At 36.4% G+C, this 18,966-nt stretch overlaps 1 protein-coding gene across 1 annotated transcript; it reads left to right on the top strand.

Moving 5' to 3' along the window:
* The first annotated feature begins 1,320 nt into the window (after window positions 1–1,320).
* On the top strand, window positions 1,321–9,902 carry LOC128241075 (megakaryocyte-associated tyrosine-protein kinase-like). The gene is made up of 6 exons (XM_052958059.1): window positions 1,321–1,354; window positions 4,359–4,474; window positions 4,940–5,164; window positions 5,879–6,030; window positions 6,235–6,400; window positions 9,624–9,902. Exons 1-6 carry the CDS (start codon window positions 1,321–1,323, stop codon window positions 9,900–9,902), a joined length of 972 nt encoding a protein of 323 aa, XP_052814019.1.
* The last annotated feature ends 9,064 nt before the right edge of the window (window positions 9,903–18,966 follow it).

The raw sequence follows: 18,966 nt of genomic DNA, 5'->3' as shown, positions 1-18,966 counted from the left end.
TTGCAGGTTTTTGTTTGGATTTCAGTTGAAGGATCTTAAATTAGGTGAAATAAATAACCATTGATAACTGCGGATAAATTAATGTAACGATTAATGAAATGTGAACCTCACAGTTTATAAGCCTGCATGAATTCGCAAAGGTTATCGTAAGAAGCCGCATGATATGCGCAAAGCCTAATGTAAAATAAAGTAAGTTCTATTTTGGACATGGATAAAATAACACCGCGAACTATATCCTAAATATTTTCATTATAAAGACAGCAAAATGTGTCTCCTGTGATCAACTTCGTGTTTGGACCATAAACATGCGTTTGCCAATTTAAACTAAAAGATATCGGACAGGGATCACCACTCCGCCCTTTTGTTTCCCTGTTGACAAAGCGTCTCGGTAATACATAATCAGGAATAAAATTTTACTTTCCGGGAACAGAGACAGACAAACAACGAAAATAATGACGATTTATTTAATTTTGTTTTTTTTACTTTTATGCCTAAAAAAGATTAAGGTCGGTGAGTAAAACATAGGGTCGGTCGGGTTACCGGAAACACAGGTGTTGTTTTTTTTTAGCCTAAGGATTCTTACACTCCAAGCATAATAATTTTAAAAAAGAGACTAGATGTTGTTGTAAATGATCATCCGTATGGCAAACCTAGCAGTCATGTTGAAACATATTGTTTAAAACTATTTCAAAATGTGGCAACTGAATTTATGTAATAAGTTAATAAATCTCAAATGTAGAAAACTGTCTGATATAGAGATTTCAATCAATCAGCCTGTGAATAATGCTCTACAAGTTCAGAAACATACTCATTTTCACTTATGAATTTGTTTCAGGATGTGACATTGTACAGAACCTCTTGACGAAGCATGCAATTACCTTGCCAAATGCCATTGACCTTGAGACTGAAGAGGAGAAAAGACGTATTGCCAGTCAGCCCAAGGTCTACATGGCAGGTCAGGTCAACATTGCTGTTAAGATAGGTGAGTTGCAAGTCAGCCCAAAGCCTACATGACTGGTCAGTTCAACATTGCTGCTAAAATAGGTGAGTTGCAAGTCAGCCCAAGGTCTACATGGCTGGTCAGGTCAACATTGCTGCTAAAATAGGTGAGTTGCCAGTCAGCCCAAGGTCTACATGGCTGGTCAGGTCAACATTGCTGCTAAAATAGGTTAGTTGCCTGTTAGCCCAAGGTCTACATGGCTGGTCAGGTCAACTTTGCTGCTAATATAGGTGAGTTGCAAGTCAGCCCAAGGTCTACATGGCTGGTCAGGTCAACATTGCTGCTAAAATAGGTTAGTTGTCTGTCAGCTCAAGGTCTACATGGCTGGTCTGGTCAACATTGCTGCTAAGATAGGTGAGTTGCAAGTCAGCCCAAGGTCTACATGGCTGGTCAGGTCAACATTGCTGCTAAAATAGGTGAGTTGCCAGTCAGCCCAAGGTCTACATGGCTGGTCAGGTCAACATTGTTGCTAAAATAGGTAAGTTGCCTGTTAGCCCAAGGTCTACATGGCTGGTCAGGTCAACATTGCTGCTAATATAGGTGAGTTGCAAGTCAGCCCAAGGTCTACATGGCTGGTCAGGTCAACATTGCTGCTAAAATAGGTAAGTTGCCTGTTAGCCCAAGGTCTACATGGCTGGTCAGGTCAACATTGCTGCTAAGATAGATGAGTTGCAAGTCAGCCCAAGGTCTACATGGCTGGTCAGGTCAACATTGCTGCTAAAATAGGTGAGTTGCCAGTCAGCCCAAGGTCTACATGGCTGGTCAGGTCAACATTGCTGCTAAAATAGGTGAGTTGCCAGTCAGCCCAAGGTCTACATGGCTGGTCAGGTCAACATTGCTGCTAAAATACTAGTAGGTTAGTTGCCTGTCAGCCCAAGGCCTACATAGCTGGTCAGTTCAACATTACTGGTAAGATAGGCGAGTTGCAAGTCAGCCCATGGTATACATGGCTGGTCAGGTGAACTTTGCTGCCAAGATAGGTGAGTTGCCAGTCAGCCCAAGGTATACATGGCTGGTCAGGTCAACATTGCTGCCAAGATAGGTGAGTTGCCAGTCAGCCTAAGGTCTACATGGCTGGTCTGGTCAACATTGCTGCCAAGATAGGTGAGTTTCCAGTCAGCCCAAGGTCTACATGGCTGGTCGGGTCAACATTGCTGACAAGATAGGTGAGTTGCCAGTCAGCCCGAGGTGTACATGGCTGGTAATGTTAGCTGTGTTACTATTATAGGTATGTCCCTTACACAGTTTTATAAAATTTCAAACCATATAATTGGATTCTCTATTCTTTTAGTTAAGCTTTAATGTGAGGATGGTTGTTAGCTGATATTCATCACACTTGGTTTATTTCTAGGAAACAAGAAAGTAATGCAGTGGCCATTATTGATAGAAACATCTTAGATTTATATGAATGTTATGAGTAGAATCTTAGCCTCTTTATAGACATGTGCATAATTTAATTAGCCAATAAATTTACACTGAATGAAATCAATGAAGGCTGTTTTGAAAGGCCACACGGGAAAATGTCCCTTGTTTGGCTCAATCACAAGGCTCTTGGGTCACTGAGCTATATTACCTTGTCTATATTTTGCAGCTTTGCATACCAAGAAATATACTGTTAGAGTATAATCTAGTTTGGAAAAAAAACACAATGAAAATAATGTTGATTATGTACAGACATTAGCATAATCGTAAATGTGTCGTGGTGTTTAATGAAATGAACACATTTCAAGTTTATATCAGTTCATTGCAATAAGGTTTCCTACAACTTACAGGCAGGAATGTTGTTTTTAGCTCTTTTGGTTCTGCAATTGATTTTGTGAATTACTTTGCCTTGTTTTTGTTGAAAGGCCAAAGGCAATTTTTCTCTATCGGCCAAAGTTTGTGTATTTCTCACATTCATCTAAACAAAATTGCTTGTGAATGTTTGTTAAAATTATGCCCCCGGGGTCATTACTGGCCATCCCCCAGGGTTCACAGGTTTGGTATACTTCAATTGGGAAATGTTTGAAAATCGTTTTCTGTGAACCAGCTATGCAGACACTTGCTATTTTGAATAAGGCATAATTAAGGTCTGCTACCATGGTTGTTCAGATTATACCCCTGGGGTCAAAGCTGGCCCTGCCCTGGTGGTCACAAGTTTCCTAGAGACTTGTTTAAGAAATATTTTCAAAATCTTCTTGTTTCAAACCACAAGGCTCATACCTTTGATATTTGTTGTGGAGCATCATATGATGACTGTCTAGCAAAACAGTTAAAATTATGCCCCTGGGGCCAAAGCTGGCCCCACCCTTTTTGAGCTTCCTTTTATTTTCAAAGCTACAGCAATGATATTTGGACCATATGTGCTGTTTTGCAAACGAGCATCAATGTTGTCCTCGGATGAACTTGACTTTGACCTTTTGACGAACTCTTTTTTATTTTTAAAACTACAGAAATGAAATTTCGACCATGAGTGCAGTTTTGAAAGCATTTTTTGTCAGATGACCTTTACTTGGCACCTATTAAAATGATTCATGCAACTAATCTGCTTACAACACTTTCTGTCCTCAGATGTTGGCAACGTTTTCAGGTAACCCAAACACAAAACGTGAACTATATGTTTGTTGCCTTTTACACATTCATACATGCTCTGGATTGAAAATGACCTCAAGAGCCATGCCAGTAGAGCATAGGCCCTTGTTGTTATTAATTTGCATATTTTGTTTATTCAGTGTGTATATCTTGTTGTACACAATGACATCTCAGGTTTTGCCGCTTACATACTGGTATTTGTTTAGAAGAAGCACTCACAATTCAAACCTTAGGCATTTTTATATCTTATAAATGTAATTTCAGTGCAATTTTTGGAACTTTCAGTGCAAATTTTGGAACTTATCTTACATCTAATTTTTTTTGTTAAATCTATAAGGCATTTTAAAGTGTCTCTTTTTGCAGAGTTTATCAGTACAAGATAGCAAAAAAAAAATCAACAACCTTGGAATATATTGGCATTTGATGTAAAAATCAATCAAAATTAGCTGTTAAACATATAAGAAATATTTTCAATTCAGAAAGCAAAATGGCCTGTTCTCTCAAAGTTTGCTAATTAACACTGCTTTAACTAGTCTTGCACGTTTATTTGACTGATGTACACATGCCTGTATGAGATACAGTCAAAACCCGTTGGCTCGATATCCCAGGGATCAGCGAAAATACTAATGAGCCAAGCGAGAATGCTTCCACAGAATGAAACAAAATTGGTCCCTTACACCCAGATCAAACGAGGAAATCAAGCCGAGCAGTAACGGGCCATCTTGTTTTGACTGTATGTAGGCAGCTATGGTCAAATGCTGTATTACTTAAAAATTTTAACTTACAGGGGAGGGCCACTTCACTGAGGTTTACACGGGTCGGTTATGTGAGCAACAGCATGTTGTGATAAAGCAGCTGAGGTCGAACCCGACCCTGCAGCGTCACCACAAACAACTGCATGAGGTCAGGGTTGAGTTTTTAAAAAAGGTTTCAAACGCACCACTTGTATGTGAAGCTACATTTACGTGTAAACATTGCTGTTGAGTTAAATACTTATTTGTAAAATATCTTATTAAACCTGTGTTGTGAGACTAACTGATACTTGTATAAACCACTTTAAGCATGGTCTTGTAATGAGTACTTGTCTCATAATGTTGCTCTCTAAAATGAAACACTTAGTACAGTAAGTAGCATTCTGCAACTTCAACAAAAGATAACATGGTTAAATTTAGTGTGTGTATGATGTGATGATTTTCAAGAAACTTCTCAACTAATATTAAGGCATAAACTTAGTTGGTTAGAAAATAACATATAAAAGTACATAGTGAAATATTTCTGCTGTAAGTATTTTGCTTTTAGGAAGATTGTACAGTTTCGACAGTCAATTGCACAATACCCATGTTTTACCAACTTTCTCTCACATTGCAGTCCCTAATGTCTGGCTTTGAGGTACTGCTGAAGTTAAACGGGTCAAATTTATTTGTCAATTTCCTGGGACTAACCCTTGGGCCTAGCACAGGCTTGCTGATGAGTGGAACCGGCCTGTATAGCATGAAGGCATTCCTGCGCATGGACAGGACTGGGCCTCCCCAACTGACATTTTTGCACCTGATTGATGTCTCGATACACCTGGCAGAGGCCTTGCAATACATGGTAGGTTGACTGCTTCCAAATTATATTATATATTATTATGTAACTGTATAAATTTGCTAACCTACCAGGTAATCACATAATAGATTGATCTATTTTCAACCTAAGATTATAACTATTTTCAATTAATCATGATGTTTTATTGTCTAAATTCTTTCTTTTTTGTTCTTATTAGATCATGAATCAATTGCAAGGTGAGGTTTTTATGACTGTGTTTGTTCTGGCATCCGCTCATAATTGGTTTGTTTACAGTCTAGAGAACACAGAGACGGATATTTTTACCTTTTAGCAATACATTGATAACAAAAATGATAATGCCTATTAACCGATCACACAACAGTGATTCACTGAAAGCCATTGAAAAATGTGGTCTTCAAAGACAATTTTTGGCAAATATCAACATTTGCTGAAGGATTCCAGTTGTCAGTATCTTAATTTTTAACACCCGTTATGGTTTGCCTCTCTTTATTTTGTAATAAAAAGTGCATTTTACAAACCATGAGCAAAACTCTTTAATGTTCATCCTAGAATCGAATTCAGGTCATGAATGAATATACCTTTTGTTAGGTGAAAAACTAGGACACCGCTCAAATCATAGATGTATATAGTGACTCAATAGAAATGCCATGGCCAGGGTTCCATATATTCGGTAAGTGATTCAGGGCTCTTGTTCATATATGTATGTAAACAAAATTATAACTTATCTTTTATTTTCAGGAACAGAAAAATTGTTTCCATGGAAACCTAACATGTGAAAACCTTGTAGTGGAGAAGTTTGACCATCGTGTGTTAGAGATCAAGGTCACAGACCCAGGCCTCGTCTGCTTCTACCAGCAGCTTCCCTTAGATCATGAAGTCAACATTAAAAGGTAGGTATTGTTATGAATTTAAGTTGAAGGGAGTAAGATTTAATGAGATAAAAAAAATGGTAATTAGGTAGAGAGAATCCCTATAAGTGCATGCACGCATTCTCTTTGACCAAGGAAACTCAAATTATGTTGGCATAAGTATAACACACAAAATGAATGATCGCTAACTATAACTATGATAAGGTGCTTTCTTTTTTTCTTTAGACTTCCGTGGTTGGACCCCAGTATGTATAAGCCTGGTGGCCTTAAAGAAGTGACGGCAAAGACCGAGGTGTGGGCTCTGGGCTCCACCCTCTGGCAGATGTTTGAGGGCGGGGCCAGTCCGTGGGAGGCCATTAACTCGATGGGAGGGCCAAGGTCAATTGACGCGGTGCGTGTCCGTGTCAGTGTTATTGCTGTGTTACTATGAAAGGAGAGTTGATAAAATGCAGGCCCCAATATCACGAAAATACTTAAGTCAAATCTCAAACTCAGACTTAACTCATGCCACTATGTAAAAGCATAATTTTCTTCAAAATCTTCCATGTTTTATACTTTTTGAAAACGTATTTTCTTATTGAATTTTTTGATAAAAAGATTCTTTCAATATTTCAAAGAAAACTTATTCTAGAGCAAAAAATATATTTGAGTATTTTATAAAGAATACAGAATTGTACTCAAATATATTTTTGGCTGTAGAATAAATTTCCCTTGCAATTTGACCAAAGGCTTTTTTCAGCATATTCTATGGTAGAATGTGCTTATAAAACTGTAAAAAAACATATATGTTTTTTTATAAATTTTGATGCTATTTGATAAAATGTGTTGAGACTGAGTTTGAGATTTGACTTAAGTATTTTCGTGATATTGGGGCCAGGGCTGTCTGTCAGCTCAGGGGAATGGGAAAGAAGCCCTCCCATAGTGAAATTTACCTAGAAAATAGGAACTTTGAATTTACACAAATAATTCTTACGAGGAGTATTTTAAAATAAGTGAATATTTGTGTCATAAAGACATTCACATTGTATGTAATTCTAGTGACGGCATATTGGAGCGAAAAAAATGCATATATCTTGGCTAATTTTGCCCAGTTTTAATAAAAATAAAATTCTTCAGGCTAACCAAACTGGATTTTTTTTAGGTGCGGAATAGAATCAAAAACACCTCCCTAAAATGTTTGTGCAAAAATAGCCACTTTATTTTATTGAGTTTTGTGGTACTATAAATAATGATGGAATAAAAGTATTGTAGTTTAAAAGTTATCTTTCTGATTTGGGAATTCATTAGAAATCATTCTTATCAAAAAAAAATGTTGTTGTTTTAGGTGCAGCAATTTTTTCTGGTAAATAAAAAAGTTCCTCGTTGTCCGAAGTTACTGAAACCGCAGGCAGATGACTCTGAACCAGTTCAAAAGTACAAACAAGAGTTTTACATGAAGCTGCAAGACTGCTGGACATTAGATAGTGAGGAGAGGCCATGCCCAGAGGCACTGCTCAGGACATTCATATCCTGCTTTCAGGAACATTGTAAGCTTTTATAGTACTGTTTGTGTGGGATAAATCCCCTAGCATGAAGCAAAGAACAAATGATGATCATATTCTATTCAAAAGGTTTTATATTCTGCGCGATAACTGCTAAAACAGCTTGATTGGTATGAGCTTGAGAAATATCCATTAACATATTCCAGTGACAACCCTTTAAAGTGGCGCTCTTATTCAAAACCAAACATACAGATTATAACAAACATCAATTTTGACTGAAAAAAACTTCAACTACTAACTAAATAATGTCTTTATGGAAAATATTACTGATAACATGATTGTAACCGTGTATTTAAAAGTTCAAAACGCAAGCACATTTCTCTCAATTTAGATTCGGTATCCTTCATAAGAGCCATTGTTTTTGACATTTATTCATCCTTTTTGGAATATTAAACAAAAGTATTAATTTTGTTAATTCAAATTTGTGAGTAAGAATGCATCTTTAAAGAAAATATCAATACTTAGAATGCCATAATATGCTTTAACATCAGAAATTGGAAATATCTTGTCTCATTTGTTTTCTTAATTAAGACTAGAAATGTATAAAGCATGATCATGCAAAGCATTTTCCACCATTAAATGGTTTATGTTTTCATAAGGCCACACCAAGTTAATGTTTCGTTCCTCGGATTTTTGCCAAAAAAATTAAGAGCGAGCAAGCGAAAAAAAAACACAACAATTTTGTCAGTTTTCATAAAAACCGAAGCGAGCGAAGAGCGAAAAATATATTTTTCATTATATTCAATATAAATAAGAAAGATTGTTCAGTATAATTGCCCTTAAACCCATTTAAATGCCATCTTGAACTGAACCTCTAATGGACATTGGGAAAATGTCGGAATACATACTATTTATTCATCCGTGTTTAGTACAAACATGATTTGTGGCGGATCTGTGGTCTTGAGGTAACACACTTGACTATCAATCCATGGGCCGAAGGTTCGATCCCCCGTCGCATCACTAAAAAAAACTAATCGTCTTCCGGGAGGGACGTTAAATGAGCGTCCCGTGTGACAGTGCTATACACTGGTGCACGTTAAAGAACCAGGGTAGCTCCAAACATGGTTACATTCTGTCTGTGCACATTGCTCCAAAAACCTAAAATGACTAACAATCTTAACGGAGCACTCGCCGAATGGGCAAGGCCCGAGTGCGAGTATAAAGAAGCTTACACACCCACCCACAAACATTAAATGGATAAATCTAATTTCTTTTATAATTAAAACGTACTTTAATATGACGATCATTCATAATAAGAAATAACCCTGCTTTTAGTAAAAAGTTTGAAACGACTTATATAAATCTACCTGAATCAGTTTAACATCATATGCAACTGTATTTAGACATACTTAGGATTGATTTTGGATTTGCAAAAAATGCTCATTTACACAGGCATCATCAAACATCAGACTCCATACAACATAGACTAAATTTTGTTTTCATTATCACAGGAAATGCAATGTGCTTATTAAAACAAAAAGAACAAGGGTATTTTTCAGAGTATTTTTTTTGGTTATTTAGATGTTTTTATGCACCAGCCAATTGTAAATCCCCCCTAAAGCCCGGAAAATCGGGGACTTTGACTTCCGGTCTCTCAAAACCCGGGTAAAGAACACGACCTGCAGGGACACACTGCTGGTAAAGTCCCTGCCAAATAGCCCCGCAACCTCGAATACCTATGTGAGGCCCATTCCCGACTATTTTCAAAACCACATTCACTAGGCACTGCGGGGCCACCTGAAAGGTAATAACACAGCCTGTTGCCTCCGCTGTCCCAGGTATATAGGGAAAATACAAAAAGTCGCAATCTCCTCACAAAGACAAGATAGTGAGAACAAGACGTGCCTTGTACGACGTTCAAAATAAAAAGGTATCTATACGTAAAGCTTCGATAGAGCACAGTCTCAGTTACAGTTATTTGTACAGAAGAGTCTCAGGGGAGACTGCAATAGATTCAAGGAATGGACCAGGAACATTTTCTAGGGAAGAGGAAACAGAACTTGCTCAGTATCTTAGTGAAATAGAGAAAAGAGGGATGGGGCTAGGCCCTGTGAGTTTTCGGATCTTATCCAGGATATTATACGGAAAGAAAACAGGAAAACTCCATTCTCTAATGATAGACCTTCCTATGAATGGTACAAGAAGCTTATGGATAGAAACAAAGACATTGTTGGCTTAAGGAAAGAAGTTTTGCTTGAAGCTTCAAGAAGCAGACTCACAAGTGAACGGTTTGATAAATGGTATTCAAACTTCACAGATTTCCTAGCTGAAAAGATCTTCTCAACAAGCCCGAACGAATATGGAATGCCGATGAGACCGGTTTTCAAATGGGAAGTAAAGCAGGATATATAATTGGACCTTGTAGGGAGAAATTTCCAACACAAGTACCACATATGTCAGGATCATCGACGAAGGCACGATTGACCGTTATGTTTTCAGCAAGTCTTAGTGGGGCAATGATGCCACCATTCTACGTTTACCCTGCCCCACCACCAAAAGGTGTTAATCTGTTAAATTGTTCCTTACCAGGTGGATTTGTGTCCTACACGGAAAAGGGGTGGATGAACATTGAAACATTTGAGAAATACCTTGACCACTTTGACAAACATATTGTGACAGAAAAGCTGGTTGTATTGTTGATAGACTCAGTTGGTTCACGCATCAATCGTACACTATTCACTAAAGCACGGTCAAAGGGAATTGAACTGTACAGAATTGTGCCTAATGCAACTCACCTTATGCAACCACTTGACAAGGGCGTGTTTGGACCAATGAAGAAACAGTGGTATACGACTGTCCGTAAACATAATCGAGAACACCCGGGTGTCGTAATAAACAAAACAAATTTTGCAGAGAAGTTAAAGGATTGCTTTAACGATTTTTACAAGCCATGTACTATCGTTAGTAGCTTCCGTTCATCAGGCATCTACCCTGTGAACCGTGAAGTCATCTCAGATGAGCAGTTGAAGACAGGTCTAACATTCAGTGAATCTGATGGGGCATCCATAGTATAGGAATCCGAGAAGGAATCAGAACAGAGAGAAAATACTCAAATTGATATAAATGAAGAAGTATTCAATGCGTATGCAAGTGTATTGTCAACGCCAGTTAAGCACACGTATGAAAACAGGCTGCAAGAGAATTTTGATATAAAGGGCATATCACCAGAGTACGATACTTATGAACTTTTAAAGTCGAAGGTGAAAACAAAAGTAATATCAGACGAAAGTATCCAGTCAGATAGCTCAACTTATAATCAAGATCCAGTGAAAGAATATAACCAGGAAGAAGTCAGTGCTCTACAACTCCTTGCTGATGTGGCTACCGGTCTGAATCAAGATACAGCTAGTAAAACATCTGAAAGTCATGTGTCGCATGTAATGAAAGAGGCATTGAAATTACCAAAAGTCTCATCTATGAAAGTGAAACGCAAAAGCACTTTAGAAGTACTACCTGACCACCTGACCTCGCCTGAGTGTATCAGAAAACTTGAGAATAAAAACTTAGATAAGATACGGAAGTTTGCTGAGAAAGAGAAGAAGGCAAAACAAGTCTATTTGAAAGCTACGTCATCTGGCAACCTAGCAGTGAAAGGAAAAGCCCCAGTAAATGCTGCAGTGAAAGGAAAGTCCACAACAAATGCCTTTAAAGGAAAAGCAGCAGTGAAATATTCAAAAGGAGACAGACAAAAGGGAATTGAACCGAGCATAGAATGTGATTTGAACAGTAATAATGATGCTTTTTGTGTTGTCTGTGAAATGACATGGACTAAAGATAAGGCACTAATGCTGGCAACACATGGATTCAATGTGATAATTGCACAGCATGGCTGCATGAAGACTGTTTACCAATAAGTTTTGAGTATGACAAGACAGAAGAGAATTTTGTTTGCCATAACTGCAAATAAGTCAACTGAATAGAGCTCAGAGAAAGTTGTTCATGTTTCAAATTTTTTAAATTCTAAAAAAAACCTACTTCAAATGTGAAAACATACATGAGAGATAGTGTTTCAAAACCTGCTTCTCATGACAAATTTACAAACCTATTTTAAATGTGAAAATATATAGGAAATAATTATTGTATTTTAAATGTGTTACTTTTTACAAAGAAGACATTTTAGAATAGTATTTGATATACATTTTACTATCCACAGAGTATGGACATTTGATGATGATACAAATTTTGTCACATTGCAAATTCAAAACTCATTGTACAATAACCTCATTTTTATATTTAAATATTCTATATAAGTAATGAGTGTATAATATTATATGATATGTTGCCTTTAAAAATGAAACTTATGTTATAAACATTTATAATACACATTATTTTATAAGCACCTAACACTTCAGTTATTTTGCTTTGGTGAATGTATGTGAGCATTCCATATTAGAATAGATGCTTGCAGTTCTAAAATGCTATATAAATATCAAAATCTTTATTGCATTTTTCATGTTAAAGGTATGTTGTTCAGGTGGCTGGGTAACATTGGTACGCACATTTAACTCTCCAGATCTTTAAAAAAATCAGAAGCAAGATGATAGTGGTGAACCTTCTTCCAAGCAACATGATGGTGTTCCTTTGCATCAAATGACCTTGAAGCACTCAGTCATCAAGGGATATCATGCCTTTGAAATAAGACCTCCAATGACTACACCATCTTGTCTCCTTAATGTTCAACCGGAGTACACAAATATCAAGGATGGATGTATGTGCCTGTCTAGTGTGGATTCCTGAGTTGGATTTCTTTTCAAAGGATGAACTGGGACTGACAACTGAAGAAAAATGACATTTAAAGCTAGAGGATGTGGCTGGTTTGCCAATTAGTCGTGCTCCCAGATCTTTGGCACCCTACTTCAGAAATATCATAGACAGAGGTGGCAAAGTGTCCTCAGAGGTCACAAGTGCTACCCACCCTGGCCAGCTCAACATGAAGAAGGGGGTGGGGTTGTGCTACCGTGTAATTATATCATTTCTACCTCATGTGAAGATGACTTCAGATGCATTAAATGCAATACCTGAAGGATCATCAATGGAACTTGTCATGTCATGATTGTTGAAATAATAAATCAGTAACTAACATTTAACATAGTGAGATTTTATTTATTTAAACATACTTAAAACAAATTATTTTCAACAAGAGCAGAAAAAGGTGTAAATGTATTGGTTCTGTCAAAACAAATACACAGCTGTCAAATCTGACAGTCAACATTCAATTCTGTCATTTTGTTAATCAATAAAAAAGTTTTATTTTGTCCATACAGCGAGAGAGTACCATGAGTATAGCCAACCAATATACTCTGCCGGCAGCAGTGGGCTATCCAGTATGGACAGTGCGACTACTGAGTTCTATTTCCTCAATAGCGGATATACGGGCACCTCAAAACCAATACCCAATCTTTCTTGTCTCAACTCTTCAGGTATTTTTTTTATATAAAAGGTGCAGTGGTTATGTGAACTCCTTGGGTAAGTGTGTTATGAACTTCTCAGGTGTAGTGGTTATATGAACTTCTCAGGTAAAGGGTGATATTAACGCAGGTAGAGTGGTGATTTAAGGCCAGTACACAGATTATTTGTCACCTGGTAGAATCTATACCATATTCTTCTAATGTGAATCAAATACTGGATCAGTCCATCTACCTTTATTCAGATCAGTTTATTTCTTGCTCATATTCTTCCTTTTGAAAATCAATTAAATTGATAACACTGCAGAATTTTCTAACAAAGTACTTTACAGTCAATACTAAAAATGTTAGTTTGAAAGTATTGTCAAGACTCAAGCGTGTAATGTTTGTCTGATATCCGAAAGTTGAATCGTCTGCAGACATTGTACAACCAAGAATAATTATTTCAGATATATTCTCAGATCAAGGTGTGCTACCTTTGGAAGTAGATCTGTCAAAACATACAACTGATCACCCCACTCCACCAATCCCTCGAGCCCAGGGGGTCGCCGTCAAAACCCCATACCCACTTCATGGGGAACCTTCGGCGGAGGTACACGGAGCTGGCGTAAACCTGCCTTCATTTGTCATTCTAAACAGAAGGCTTTCCATTGACAAAAGCAAACAGCTGGGAAGTGTAAGTATAATAATGGCCTAAAATATCTAAAGAGCATAACATTGAAGTGAGTTAAGAGCATCAGTTAATTTATTTCTTATCTGATAAAAAATGGTGTAAATAATACATGTACGTGCCTTGGTGACATCAGGTGTGACATGCAAATAATTTGACGGTGCACACATGTTAGCAGTAACAATTTTTATTGTAAACATGTAGCATTGAACAATATTCTGGCATAAATAGTTTCCTCCCTCGATAAAAATGATGATGCTCGTGTTCATCGTCTGATACCCCTGATACACTACTGCACTTGCTTCGTTGTGAACCCTGGGCGATTTAGCTACGAAAATCTTGTAATCATCATAAATTAATGAGGCAGTTTCATTGGTTCTGCAAGGAAACGTGTATGGATCTCTGACTCATATATTTATGCACAGACACTCATACTAATGTTTTCCAGTAGAAAAATATTCTGGCGAATTGAACTCAATCCACCTGATCACTACCAATTTTAAACCAGCCACTTAGACAACTCGCCATCGGAGACTTCTGACATTATAGGGTTATTTGAGAGTATTTAATTGTAACATGCGATTTCATTGGAAATAGAGTTGCCTTCCATGTGCCATTCATATTTATATAAAAAAAGATTTTTAACGATATGTATGAAGTGTAACGGAAGAAAGTAACCATGGTTGCCGATGATGGCCCAGGCTGCAGTCTTCAGGCTTAGATACACTACTACTTACAATCATAGTGTACAATTATACTATAATATTATATTATAATATGTACATGTATATAGTTAAATCAATGATACTTTGACTCATTTAAGTTGTCACTATTTAAATACTGTAAATGTATTTCTTGATGATAAATAGTCTCCATGTAAATATATTCCTACAAGCCATGTGCATTTCTTGTAGAAAAGAAACAAAAACTTACTGTTTGTTTTTACTTATTTGCATTTAATCAGATTCATAGATCAGTGCACAAGAGATTTATGTCCTTTAAATAAGGACTTGCTTGAATTTGTTGTACTAAGTGCCTTATTTATACCTTTTAACAGGGTTATTATGGTGCAGTTTACAAGGCCACTCTAGATAGGGATGATAATACACCATTATCTGTTGCAGTAAAAGGTAAAAACATACATTTTGAAATTACGAAATATTATCCTGAAATTTGATACTCAATCTCAATACAACAATACACACAGTGTAGAAAATACAATAACTCTGTTTGATTAATGATTTGTTCAGTTATGTCCTTGGATTAATAATAAAAACAAAACAGACCAGTTCCTCATAAGTCTATCATTATTATGTCCCGTTATGAAAATTATTTGCAAAATTAATGTTGAACGGTCGGTTCCAAAACTGTTGGTTGATCATTATACCATAAAAGTATCTATAGTGTGATTCCGGTAGGGATAGAAAAATCCAAAATGAGGGCAAGCTCCTAAGCTTGCCAAATTACCGGCCATGCAGCATGCACGATATTTTTTCTTGCTTATCTAAAATCATCAATTTGCGGAAATTTTGACATAGAAAACGCACTTTTGTACATTTCACAGAAAAACGTGTTCGACGTTGTTTTTGACGTCATAAAATGCAGTAATTTTAAATCACTTTTGACGTCAAATATCAAATAGTTCCTCTAAAAATTGCGTTTGTACGATTTTTTATTTTAAATTTTGATTAATAATTGATTACGCTTTATTGAAATGGCATAATATCTTTTTCATAAACCATACAATAAAAGAAATAAGAAGTGGCGCGTTGTTGCGTGTGACTCATCTTATATGGGGGTGTAAGACGGTTTTTTAGGTCTGGTCACATGACCGGAAACTCATTCCTGGTATTCAAGAATATTTTGTCCTCACCAAACCTCAAGTACAATTTAAATTAGGACCATGAAACTGTGTAGGGTTTCCCTTGACCAGTAGATTCTTAAATTGTTTTAGAGGACAGAAGGTCAAGGTCACAGTCAACATAATCTCTGGCAAAGCAGCACTCAGCGGGCATAATGTTTGACAAACATCTCTTTGGATTTTCAGTTTTGAAACAAGACAAGTTTGAGCTATTCAAGTTGGATTTCAAAAAGGAAGCTGAAGTTATGGAGAAACTGGAGCATGAAAACATTGTCAAGTTCTATGGCACCTGCGATAGCATTCATGGTATATTAATACTTTATCATTAATATAATTTAAAAAAAGTGTTTGGTATTGGAGAAGAAGAAATTTATTTTTAAGCACAGAAGAGGGTGATATTGAACATTTCTAGCATTGGACATGAAATAATTTCTAGTAATGACTTATAATGAGGATTTAAAAGTTCACACGAGAGATAATAAATCATGGATTGTTTTCTGAAGATGGCCCTATATATATGTATGGGTTTGTCTTTGTGTTTTGCAGGGTTCTGCCTTGTGATGGACTGCCTGGATCAGTCGCTATACAAGTTTCTGAAATCTCGCGAAAACTTAAAAAAGAGGAAATTTACAAGCTTGCCCTCGATGTTGCCAAGGTAACAAATCTTAACGTTTATTTAGACAATGTTTTTTTCACAAATAGGAACTACAAATTTACATAATAGCAAGAAAGGTTCATCAGAACAGAATATATCAATGTTGCAAGTATGTTATTTTTTTCTTCTAATTAATTGAAAAATTTCCATTTTTTCTAGAATATAATTACTGTTTTGACCAATATGATTCTTAAATTTCTTTTATTAGTGTAAGCCTTTGTCGCGGTACTTCATGGATTTGAACAAGTAAGAGTCAAAGTTTGATCACCAAGGTTGCTTTTTTTTAGGGTATGGAATACCTAGAACAGAAGAAAATATTACACTGTGACCTTGCAGCCCGGAATATTCTCCTAACCACTAACCAACAGGCCAAGGTCTGTGACTTTGGCCTGTCCAAGATACTAATGGAAGACAAGGATTACTACAGGAGGCAAACCGAGAGGATAATACCTATATACTGGTATGCATATATATGACCCTTTATAATAAGATGGCTCACCATATGGGCTTGCAAATGTTGATCTGTCTGATGGTTTGTCAGTTAACCATGTCTTGCCTGTGACTGGAAGTGTTGAGAGGTACTATAGGTCAAAGGCCAAAAATACAGTCAACAATTTTTGAAAAAAAATCCCAAAAATATCATGAGAACTTAGTAACAAATGACCTTGAAACTTCATCAGTAGGTTGCCCCCTTGCTTGTAAATGACCCCAAGTGTTTCCAGGGGTGATTGGTCAAAGGTCAAGTCAATAATCTTTGGAAAACTTTGCACACTAATTCAAGAATGATTTGAAAAAGGACCACAAAATTTCACCCTCTGACCAGAAAATGCCCAATACTGTTTTTTAGCTCGACTATTCGAAGAATAGGTGGGCTATGCTACTCGCGTCGGCGTCGGCGTCCGGTTAAAGTTTTAAGGCAAGTTGAGATTTTCACTTATAAGTCCAATACCTTTCATTCAATTGAGTTAATACTTCACACAGTTGTTCAGGGCCATCACATGATGAGGTTAGATAACTCCATATTATTCTTTACACTGATTATGGCCCTCATTGACTATGAAACTTATGTTAAAGTTTTAGGGCATGTTGGGATATTTCATAATTTATAAATAACTTCTATACCCTTTGTTCAATTGACTTAATACTTCACACAGTTGTTCAGGACCATCACACAATGAGGTTACATAACTTCATATTATCCTTAATATAAGTTATGGCCCCTGATTGACTTAGGTTAAAGTTTTAGGGCAAGTTGGGATTTTCACTTAAAACTCCAATACCATTCATTCAATTGACTTAATACTTCACTTAGTTGTTCAGAGCCATCATATAATGAGGTTAAATAACTCCATATTATCTTTTATACAAATTATGGCCCCTGATTGACTATGTAACTTAGGTTAAAGTTTTAGGGCAGGTTGGGATATTGTTTAATAACTTCTATACCCTTCATTCAATTGGCTTAATACTTCACACAATTGTTCAGGAGCACCAGCCAATGAGGTTACATAACTCCATATCCTTAATACAAGTTATGGCCCCTGATTGACTTAGGTTAAAGTTTTAGGCAAGTAAAAGTTAAGGGCAAGTTGGGATTTAAATAAAAACAACTTCTATACCTTTCATTCAATGCACTTAATAAAATTCAAAATTAATTACGACCATCTTACAACAAGAAACATAACTCCATTTTAACCCTAAATACAAATTATGTCCCTTGATTTTTTTATTAAATTTCTTTTGACAGGCACATTTTTACATTCTTAAGCAGTTTTTTACCAAGGGAAAACAAGGAGGGCTATACTAAATGGCCCTTGAATTATTATTATTTTTTTTTTTTAATTTTATTTTAATTTCTTTTTAAAGGCATATTTGTATATTCTTTACCACATTTTCATAATGGGAAATCAAGTTATTTGAATGACTTGCGTCATTTTTTGGGTGGTGGGAGGTCAGCATCAAAGTCACCTTATGTATTGAATAATTTTAGTTACGTTTGACATAAATAGAAATAGGTAATATTACATTGTTATTGTATTCACTTCTAAGTCAAAGCGGCGAAGTCGAGTGCGCTGTCTTACGACAGCTCTTGTTTGGTATGTCAAAGGCCATGTTTACAGTTATCATTAAGCATTAGCATATACCTATGTAGATCTGCAAATTTCAATCAGTAAGGCAGATCTTTCAGCACAATTGTTTCACAGTGGACCGTGGGACTGGACTGATGTGTTGCTCTTGACCAGTTTATGGTCCCTTCTGTTTGTTTATGTTAATGGATGCAAGATTATGGTCACCAGTGTCCTGAAAACTAAGCTCGGCAGTCACTAGAGAATGTGTTGACAGAGGACCATGAAACTTCAGTAATATGTTGCGTTTGACTTAGTAATGCCCTTTTAATTTGGGAGTCAGTATCTGTAGGTCAAAAGTCAAGGTCATGGTCATCAATAATACATTAATGCTGTGAAGCAAATGTTTCTGACAAAGTGATGGTCAGAGGGTATAATGTTTTACACATTTCTCTTGATTTTGAAAACTTTGTCAGCACAACAACTTGGTGAAGGATGTATACCATTTAACTCAATTATTTTGTTGCCCTTCATCAGAAGATGACCCCTAGTGTTTTAAGGAATAGCAGGTCAAGGTCAAGATCAATGTAAATTACTGTCTTGTTAAAACATATTTATGTAGTCTAGCAAAACTTTCTGACAAGAAGAACTCTGGGGGCATATATTATTGTTATCTTCTGTTAAAATCATAAATTACAATATATATTTGGTTCAAAGATGCCAGTTTGAAATATCCAAAACAGTTTCCTTCTTCTAAAA

This window comes from Mya arenaria, chromosome 7, assembly GCF_026914265.1.
Source record: "Mya arenaria isolate MELC-2E11 chromosome 7, ASM2691426v1".
NCBI classification, from domain to species: Eukaryota; Metazoa; Mollusca; class Bivalvia; order Myida; family Myidae; genus Mya; species Mya arenaria.
This window is presented reverse-complemented; position numbering and strand designations above follow the sequence as displayed.